The sequence below is a fragment of the Dipodomys spectabilis genome, unplaced genomic scaffold (assembly GCF_019054845.1).
Source record: "Dipodomys spectabilis isolate Male_0828 unplaced genomic scaffold, ASM1905484v1 ptg000234l, whole genome shotgun sequence".
Lineage (NCBI taxonomy): Eukaryota > Metazoa > Chordata > Mammalia > Rodentia > Heteromyidae > Dipodomys > Dipodomys spectabilis.
This window is the reverse complement of record NW_024870911.1, coordinates 17,997,814-18,006,951: the sequence shown is the minus strand read 5'-3', so window position 1 is coordinate 18,006,951 and position 9,138 is coordinate 17,997,814. Positions and strand designations below refer to the sequence as shown.

The 9,138-nt window shown below is 51.6% G+C and overlaps 1 protein-coding gene across 2 annotated transcripts; it reads left to right on the top strand.

Annotated features, from left to right (window-relative positions):
* The first annotated feature begins 688 nt into the window (after window positions 1-688).
* On the top strand, window positions 689-5,680 carry Suox (sulfite oxidase). Of its 2 annotated transcripts, none has more exons than XM_042698988.1 (4): window positions 689-761; window positions 2,512-2,571; window positions 2,786-2,960; window positions 3,673-5,680. In XM_042698988.1, exons 2-4 carry the CDS (start codon window positions 2,522-2,524, stop codon window positions 5,080-5,082), a joined length of 1,635 nt encoding a protein of 544 aa, XP_042554922.1. In that variant the 5' UTR covers window positions 689-761; window positions 2,512-2,521; the 3' UTR covers window positions 5,083-5,680. The 2 variants fall into 2 exon arrangements, with proteins under 2 accessions (XP_042554922.1, XP_042554923.1); XM_042698989.1 differs by lacking the exon at window positions 689-761 and adding an exon at window positions 835-909.
* Window positions 5,681-9,138: the final 3,458 nt, after the last annotated feature.

Genomic DNA, 9,138 nt, shown 5'->3' with positions numbered 1-9,138 from the left:
GAAAATCAGCAGCTTGCTAATCAGAAAGGCGGAGGTCAGGCGGGGGGGGGGGGGGGGGGGGGGGGGGCGACCAGCTCCAGCTCCAGCCCAGGTGTGCAACTTCTTACCTCGGGGGCTTTCTCTTATCCATCTAGGTAGCCCCACTTGGTCTGTCGGAACCCCACATTCCAGGGGGCGCCTCCCCTAGACATATTCTGGCAAAAATGGAGGGATAACTGAGTACTTAAAAGTCTGCGCAGGGAGAACTGAGCCTAGATCTTGCTTTTGCTAAAACCGATGTACTTGCAACACGCGTGGCCGCTGGCACGGGGAGCCGACCGGCCGGCTCCAGTCGGCGCCCCCGGGACGGCGCTTCGGTCTCCGCCCAGACCCCCAGCTGCGGAGGGCGGGGCGCCTCGGTCCCCCGCGCCAGCCTCCGGAGCCCTCGTCACCACCCGGTGCCCGCGATCCGGACGTGGGTGCGGGTCCAGCCCCATGCCCCTCGGGACCGCAATCAACATGTGTCTCCTGCGCGCGAGGAGGCCGCGCGGCGGGCTGCGGCCCCACCCCCGCGGCGGCCGGCCGCTTCCTCCCGCCGCCCTCCAGCTGGCGCCGGGAGCCGAGTGGCCGCGGCCCAATAGCCGCGGCGGGGGCTGCGGGGGGCGGGGGGGCCCGCCTTCATTAGCGAGCTCGTTACGTCACTGCCCCGCCCCGCCCCGCCCCTCCTAGCGCGCTTGGGGTGCGGGGCTGGCGGCACTGCGGAGCAGCGGACGCCGAGCCGGGTAAGGGGGCTGCGGCCGGGAGGGAGCGGGGACCGCGGCCGGGGAGAAAGGGGGCTTTGGGGCTTTTGCGGGTCTCCAAACCTTAAGGATAACAAAGGGACCGGTTGCCCCCCACCCCGGATTCCCGGGGTGCTGTTGGAACTGTAGGGTAACTGCTACTGGACCTCTTGTGCCAGCAGCTGGGGAGTGGCCCGGGGCCAGCTGCCCTATCCGGATACTGCCTATATCTTGTCCAAAGTGTCCCTAAGGAGTGAGGGGCTGCTACCCACACCGAGGAGTGGCGTCTCCGTGTTGCAGCGGGAGGCTGGCAATAGGTGGCAAGGGAGCATGAGGGTCCTAGGACCCAGGGGTAAAGCATGAACTCTGCTTCGGTTCCCATTTTCCTGCCTCCCCAGTGGCGACCTCCCCCCTCCCCCCCCCCCCCCCTACACTCCTAGCAATCTCCTCAGCAACCCGTATACTTATCTTCTCTCCTGGATCCTGATCGGTCAGTAGTTCGCTCCAAGCCACTAAGCTGCCAAACTCAGAGAAGAAAAATTAACTTCCTTCTCTAGCCTGACACCCTGGTCATTGACTCTCAATTGGCTGAGCTTACCAGAATGACCTAAACTTTTGGTGGAGATTCCAGTTGGGGTTCAATTTTCCAAGTGAGGTCAATTATTTTTCATGGGAAGGGGGAAGTGGAGAGAGAGAGAGAGAGAGACCTTTAAAGACAATTACTTGTTTACTCTTCATATCACTTTCGCTAGGTAGATCTTATTTCAGAGATGAGAATGCGAATGCAAGTTCACAGAGGCTTTGGTATCTTACCCAGGGAACAAGTTAAAGGCAAGGACTGGTTTTACAAACCCAAGGCTCTTTGCCTCTAGAATCTGGGCTCCTTTACCCCATTGTGCTACCACTACAGTTTTTCACTTTTTTCTTTTTTTTTTCCTTTCTTTTTTTTTTTTTTTTTTTTTGCCAGTCATGGTGCCTGAACTCTGGGCCTGGGCACTGTCCCCTCAGCTCTTCAGCTCAAGGCTAGTGCTCTACCACTTGAGCCACAGCACCACTTCCAGCTTTTTCTGCTTATGTGGTGCTGAGGAATCGAACCCAGGGCCTCATGCATGCAAGGCAAGCACTCTACCACTGAGCCACCTTCCCAGCCCCTGTTTTTTCTTTTTTGTTAACAAAAACCTGACTCTTAGTTGATCTCGGCTGACTAGGAACAATTACCAGCAAACTGAGATTAGAGGTATAGCTCAAGATAGGACACTTGTTCAAACTTGTTAGGACTTGAGTTGGATCCCCAGCATCCCACACACTAAAAAATAAAAATAAATAATAATAAAATTTAAATAATAAAATAAGCATTAAATTGGCCCATTCGACAGTAAACATTATCTTTTGGCCTCAGGCATTGTTCTTTATAGTGAAAAAATTAGAGAGTGGTGAGTGGGGAGATAAGATGATTCTAGAAGTAGCTGTTCCCCATTTCTCTGTCCCCCCCCCCTTTCACTTCTGTTAGCACAATCTTATCTTTGAAGTACTTTTATTTTCCCTAAAAGCCATTAAGGAAAATAAGTAGATGTTAGCTACCACCCCCAACTCTCAAATCTCCCCATTTGCTCACAGTTCCTTACTGACCTTTTTTTGTTTGTTTGTTCTTCCTGGCCTTTTTTATGTCTTCCTCCTATCCATTCCCTTGGGCCTCCTGATGCCCCTTCAAAAAGGATTTTCTTGTTTTCATTTTGGAATCTTCCTCCTACAGGTCTACCAGCATGCTGCTGCTACACAGAGCTTTGGTCCTGGGCCTTAGACAGAGCTACAGGTAGGCAGTCCCTTCCTAGTACTTATTATCTCCCAGGTAACTATCTGGCAGATATGCTAATTAAAAAGTTACCTAGCTGGAAAGGAAAATCCACATTCCACTTGTCCCACTCATCTCTGAAGAAACTGAATTCCAATGGAAGGAGCCAAGGTTAGGGAGAGGCAGATCACAGACCCTCACTGGCACTTTCACTACTAAGATCTCTCTCTTCCAGACTGAAGTCAACTCCCTCAAGGCTGTGCATTCAGGCCTGTTCTGCAAATGATTCATTTCAGCCCCAGAGTCCCAGACTCACCTCTGGTGGTAACTCCAGTACTGGGGGATGGAGAGCCATGGGAACCTTACTAGGCCTTGGTGCAGTATTGGCCTATCATGACCACCGCTGTAGGGTAAGTGGGAAAAGGGTTTTCTTATCAGAACAAATGGGTCAGCCAGGCATGGGTGGCTCCTGCCTGTAATCTTAGCTAATCAGGAGGCTGAGATCTGAAGATCACATCTCAGAATCCACATAGGAAGGAAAGTCTGTGAGACTCTATTTCCAACTAACTAGCAAAAAGTGGGAATTGGAGGTGTGGTTCAAATGATAGAGCATCAGGGTTGTGTGAATAAGTTAAGGAACAGCACCTAAGTCTAGAGTATTGCCAAACACACACACATACACAAAAGAACATGGGAGTACTAGTGAACTAGTGAAGTTGTAGTGAACTCCCCAGTCCAAACATAAGCCATTTTCCTGCTATTACACAGAGCCCATGCCAACACTGTCTTCATGCACAGCAAAGATACCGTCTGCCACCTTCCTTACCCAGTGGCTAAAGCTGTGAGTTGGTTTAGAATGAGCTAAAGTGATTTTTTTTTTGGCCTGGGACTTGAACTCAGGGCCTGGGCACTATCCCTAAGCTTCTTTTGCTCAAGGCTAGCACTGTACCACTTGAGCCATAGTGCCAGTTCCAGCTTTTTCTGTTTATGTGGTTCTGAAGAATTGAACCCAGGGCCTCATGCATGTTAGGGAAGCACACTACCACTGAGCCACATTCCCAGGCTGAGATAGAGTGCTTTAATAGTCTGTTCCCTTTTATTTTGCATCTCCCCTGCCTGCAGGCTGCTCAGGAATCACCACGAATTTATACCAAGGAGGAGGTACGTTCCCACAAAAGCCCTCAGACTGGGATCTGGGTAACTCTGGGCTCTGATGTCTTTGATGTCACGGAATTTGTAGACCTACACCCAGGTGGCCCATCAAAGCTAATGCTAGCAGCTGGGGGTCCCCTAGAGCCCTTTTGGGCCCTCTATGCTGTACACAGCCAGCCCCATGTGCGTGAGTTACTGGCTCAGTATAAAATTGGGGAGCTGGACCCAGAAGACAATGTGGCCCCTACTTTAGAGACCTCTGATCCTTATGCGGAAGATCCTGTACGTCACCCAGCCCTGAAGGTCAACAGCCAGCGCCCTTTTAATGCAGAACCTCCTCCTGAGTTGTTAACTGAAAACTACATTACTCCCAATTCTATCTTCTTCACTCGAAACCATCTGCCTGTACCTAACCTGGACCCAGAAACTTATCGCTTGCACATAGTAGGAGCACCTGGAGGTCATTCCTTGTCATTGTCTCTGGATGACTTACGTAAGTTTCCTAAACATGAGGTCACAGTCACTCTGCAGTGTGCTGGCAACCGGCGCTCTGAGATGACTCAGGTCAAGGAAGTGAAAGGTCTAGAGTGGAGGACAGGAGCCATCAGCACTGCACGCTGGGCTGGAGCACGGCTCTGTGATGTGTTAGCCCAGGCTGGTCACCAGCTCTGTGAAACTGAGGCCCATGTCTGCTTTGAAGGTCTGGACTCAGACCCCACTGGAACTGCCTACGGAGCATCCATCCCTCTGGCTCGGGCCTTGGATCCTGAAGCTGAGGTCCTGCTGGCATATGAAATGAATGGGCAGCCTCTGCCTCGTGATCATGGCTTCCCTGTGCGTGTGGTGGTTCCTGGTGTGGTGGGTGCCCGCCATGTCAAATGGCTGGGCAGAGTGAGTGTGGAGACAGAGGAAAGTCACAGTCACTGGCAGCGGCGGGACTACAAAGGCTTTTCTCCATCTGTGGACTGGGACACTGTAGACTTTGACTCAGCCCCATCTATCCAGGAGTTACCTGTCCAATCAGCCATCACAGAGCCTCAGGATGGACAGACTATAGAATCAGGGGAAGTGACTGTCAAGGGCTATGCGTGGAGTGGTGGTGGCAGGGCTGTGATCCGGGTGGATGTCTCTCTGGATGGGGGGCTAACCTGGCAGGCAGCTGAGCTGGATGGAGAGGAACAGCGCCCCAGGAAGGCCTGGGCCTGGCGCTTATGGCAGCTGCAAGTGCCAGTGCCAGCTGGACAGAAGGAACTGAACATCGTTTGTAAGGCTGTGGATGACAGCTACAATGTGCAACCAGATACTGTGGCCCCAATCTGGAATCTTCGAGGTGTGCTCAGCAATGCCTGGCACCGTGTCCACGTCCGTGTCACCCCATGAGAGCATGGAATGGAGTCATCTATACACCAGCACCACTTCAACTCCTTTCCCACTCATTCTTTAGACTCAGTGTCACACAAAAACCTTTCCTTCGTCTCCACTTCTTGGATCACAACCTTGTACTACACCTTCCTAAGCTCTACCCAAGATCCACCCTCCTTGGACACCTAACCCTGTACCAACAGGTTGGAGCAAGGGCCTAGAAACTTTTTTTTTTTTAAAGGAAAGTAATTCTGGGACTGGAAATGATTTTGAGTGATGAAGATGTGACTCAGCTGTGAATGGAAAAAGCCAAGTGGATGCACAAGGTCCTGAGTTCAAGCCCTCGTACCAGCGCTCACGCACACACACAATACTGGAGACAAGAATTATGTTCTCATCCTAATCAGCTCCATTTCATATGTCTATTGCCATCTAGGCCTTATTTTGCTTCACTCGGGATCTTCAGGAATGTGTGTGGCTCATGAAAGAAATGTCTATACTATTTTCTACTGCCTCTAAATTGCCAAGGAGTAGTGAGAACCCACAGCAAGGAGCACAACTCTCTTCTTTGTATTGATACTTTTTCTAAATCAATAAAATATATTTGAGATTTTTACTCTGGGGCCTTTTTGGCATGAGGGAGGTGACAGTGGTGTTGGGACTCGGGAAACTAACCCAGAACGGTCGTAGGGGTGGGGAACAGTCTCTGGGAAGTCAGAAAGAAACTTCTTCCTTCTCTGAAGTCAGCATCTGCATTAGGGCCTAAGTGACTGACTCGAAAACATTAAAGAAAAAAAAATTGGTACCATCAAACCCTTGATTCCTCAGCACAGGAAAAGCAAAGAATGCAGAGATTAAAATCGCGACTACTTTAGCAAGGATGGGGGGGAAACTACTAGAAGCGGACGTGCCAGGGCGTGTGGGGCGCCCAGTGTGCACCCAGTGTGCAGACGCGATGCAGCCAGATGAGAGGTAGCTGAGAGCTGTCCTCCGCCGGCGACGGCGCCTTCGGATTCGAACTTCTCGGCGCTCGGCTAGTCTGCCCTAGCTCCTCTCCCCTGTTTTTTTTCCCCCAGCAGTCTCCCGGGCTCGAGGATGCTCGGTGTTCAGCCCAGTCGCCTGTCGCCTGGTAGTGGGACCGGAAGTTACTCGGGAGGGGGGCGGCTGTAATGGGGGGGACCTCATGGGGGGGTCAATCCCTCCTCAGGTGAAGCCGGGGTGATGGAAATGAAGCCGCCGCCACGGAGCACCGGGGTCCCGGCTTCGGCCTGGCTACCGCCGCCTCAGTGACCTTACTACCCCTCCCCCGCACTGGGGCCACACGGGCCAGCGTGGGGGACCCCCCACTTCCTCCCTTCCCCTACACCGTCCCCCCCCGCTCCGCAGCCCCCTGGATTCGTCGCCCGCGCGCCGGCGCGCGCGGAGACGCCTCAGGTGAGCGAGGGGCGGGGCTCAGGAGGCGCGGTGGGCGGGGTCTGGCCGCGGGGGCGGGGCCTGTGGGGCCGGGACGCGGAGCGTGGGGAGACGTGGGCTGCGAGGAGGGGTGGGCTGCGAGGAGGGGTGGGCTGCGGCCCGGAGGGACCGAAGTTTGCCTGGGAACACCGTCCCGAGACCCCTCTATTGGGGCAAGGGATCTGAGGGTCGTGAAGCGGGCGATGGACAGACTGCGGTGTGGCTAGGGTAGAACGGAGGGACCGAGCAGAGAAAGGAGAGAAACCAAGAAAGCGAAGGACCCCAGGGTCTGCTCGGGAAAGGCTGGAGGAAAAGGTGTAGGCCTCATGGGAATAGCTGGGAGGCCATGAACGGAGTAGGACAAACGTGGAGCAGGAAGGAAACTTAGGACGGGGTGCTGCGGAGTACAGTGTGGCCTGACAAGTGCAGGGAACTTGAGAAGCCAGACTGGGAAGGAAAGGATTTCTCTACAGAAGACACCTAAGAGAGAGTGCAATAGATCCTAAGCTACAAACTTGGGATGGCAGCTGGACGCCATTAGCTCACACCTGTAATCCTAGCTACTCAAGAGGCTGAGATCTCAGGATTGTGGTTCGAAGACAGCCCCGGGTCAGGAAAATCCATAAGCCTCTTATCCCCAATTAGCTACCAAAAGAGCTATCTGTGACTGAAGTGGTAGACCCTTAGCTTGGAAAAAAAGAAAAGCTGGAAGTGGTGGTGTGGCTCAAGAGGTAGAGCACCCAGACCTTGATTTCAAACCCCAGTTCCCGAAGGAGGAAAAAAAAGAAGTAAAAAAGAAAAATAAAACTTGGGGGGGGGGGTAATTTGCCTGCTTCCTGAATACTCTGTGTACCTCCTCATACAGACCCATCTCCAGTTACTTTCTTACCCTTTATCTGCTAGAGTTGTAGATACTCACTTTCAAATTTTTCATTGACTTTCTTTGTACTGTTTAGTTTAAATCATAACGAATCCTACTCTGGGGAGGAAGGAGTTTTTTGTTTTTTTTTTTTGGTCTGGTCGTGGAGCCTGAACTCTGGGCCTGGGCGCTGTCCCTCAGCTCTTCAGCTCAAGGCTAGTGCTCTACCACTTGAGCCACAGCGCCACTTCCGGCTTTTTCTTATGTGGTGCTGAGGAATCGAACCCAGGGCCTCAGGCATGCAAGGCAAGTGCTCTACCACTGAGCCACCTTCCCAGTCAGGAAGGAGTTTTTTTTTTGTTTGTCAATCGTGGGGCCTGAATTCTGGGCCTGGGCACTTTCCCTCAGCCCTTCAGCTCAAGACTAGCACTCTACCACTTGAGCCACAGCACCACTTCTGGCTTTTTCTGTTTATGCGGTGCTGAAGAATCGAACCCAGGGCTTCATGAATGCAAGGCAAGCACTCTACCGCTGAGCCACCCTCCCAGCCCCAGGAAGGAGAATGTTTAAGGAGTGCAGGCCTTTTGATATGATGTTACAGAAATAAGGTATTTGTTCATCCAAGGTCAAGAGTCTACCAACTCTGCTTCTATCACCGACCACCATGTCAAGCTTTGCTCGCTTTCTTTCACCTCATTCTCTTCTCAACACAACTATTTACTGTTGTGAATTTTATCAATCTCACATGTTAGTAACTCCTGTTGAGTGTGTCTGCCTCAGCCTGAGCCTTCAAAGCATCCATGGTGAACTTAGTTTATTTCTAACCTGCTTACTGTCAGCCCTAGGCCTCTAGCCAGATGACCGTTGAGGCCATCTCCCCTTACTAATGCTTGCTCATGTTGCCTAGGACTTGTTTATATCCTTAGGAAGCATGAAAGACAGGTGTCCAACTACTTTAAGTATGTCCACTCAAGCCAGATGCCAGTGATTCACACCAAGAGGTCGAGATCTGAGGATCCCAGTTTAGAGCCATCTAGGGCAAACAAATCCTTGTCTCCAGTTATCCAGATAAAAAAGCTGGAACTGTAAGTATGGCTCAAGTTGTAGAGTAAAAGAGCCAAGTGAGAGTTTAAGGCTCCCAGTGTGTGTGTGTATGCAAAAAATGTATTAGATCTGAGGACTGACAAGGCCAGAGGGAAAAAATGACAAAAATTGAAAGCACTGTGTGGCTAAGGTGGTAGAGTACTTGCTAAATAAATCCTGAGATCAGTCCCCAATACTGAAAAAGGAAGAAGGAAAGTGCCTTGTTAGGTCATCATGTATAAAATGCCCAACTGATAAGTTCTGACCTCCTTATGAGCCAGTAGGTCAGTGACTTCCTTGGTGATTTACAGGGGACTTCGGCCTTCCCTTCCAACAGTCTAAAGCCAGAGAATCTAGGTTGCCCCTTGGGACTTGATACCAGTCAGATAAATGGTCTCTGAGGTAAAAATACTATCAGAAAACAAACAAACAAAAAACACCCAAAATGAGCCTTACCATTGGGAAGCAGGAGAGGTTTCACTAGAGCTTCTGGGATGGGCCTGAGGTGATGAATGCTGCTCTCATTTTGGCAGCTTTGGGTATCTATCCTGCCCCAGTCTGTGGATGTTGAGATGTCAGGCACAAGGTATGTCTTTGTTGCTCACAAAGAGCAGTTAGTTCAATTGCAGTTTCTGGACCATCCTCTTCCTCTCAGTAGGTTTAGGGTAAAGCATGTTTCA

Excerpts from the sequence above, each read along its gene's own strand:
- Suox (XM_042698988.1), top strand. The coding sequence starts at position 2,522 with ATGCTGCTGCTACACAGAGCTTTGGTCCTGGGCCTTAGACAGAGCTAC. Across the intron at positions 2,572-2,785 it reads GGCCTTAGACAGAGCTACAG|ACTGAAGTCAACTCCCTCAA; the intron begins GTAGGCAGTCCC and ends TCTCTCTTCCAG. Across the intron at positions 2,961-3,672 it reads ATCATGACCACCGCTGTAGG|GCTGCTCAGGAATCACCACG; the intron begins GTAAGTGGGAAA and ends CCCTGCCTGCAG.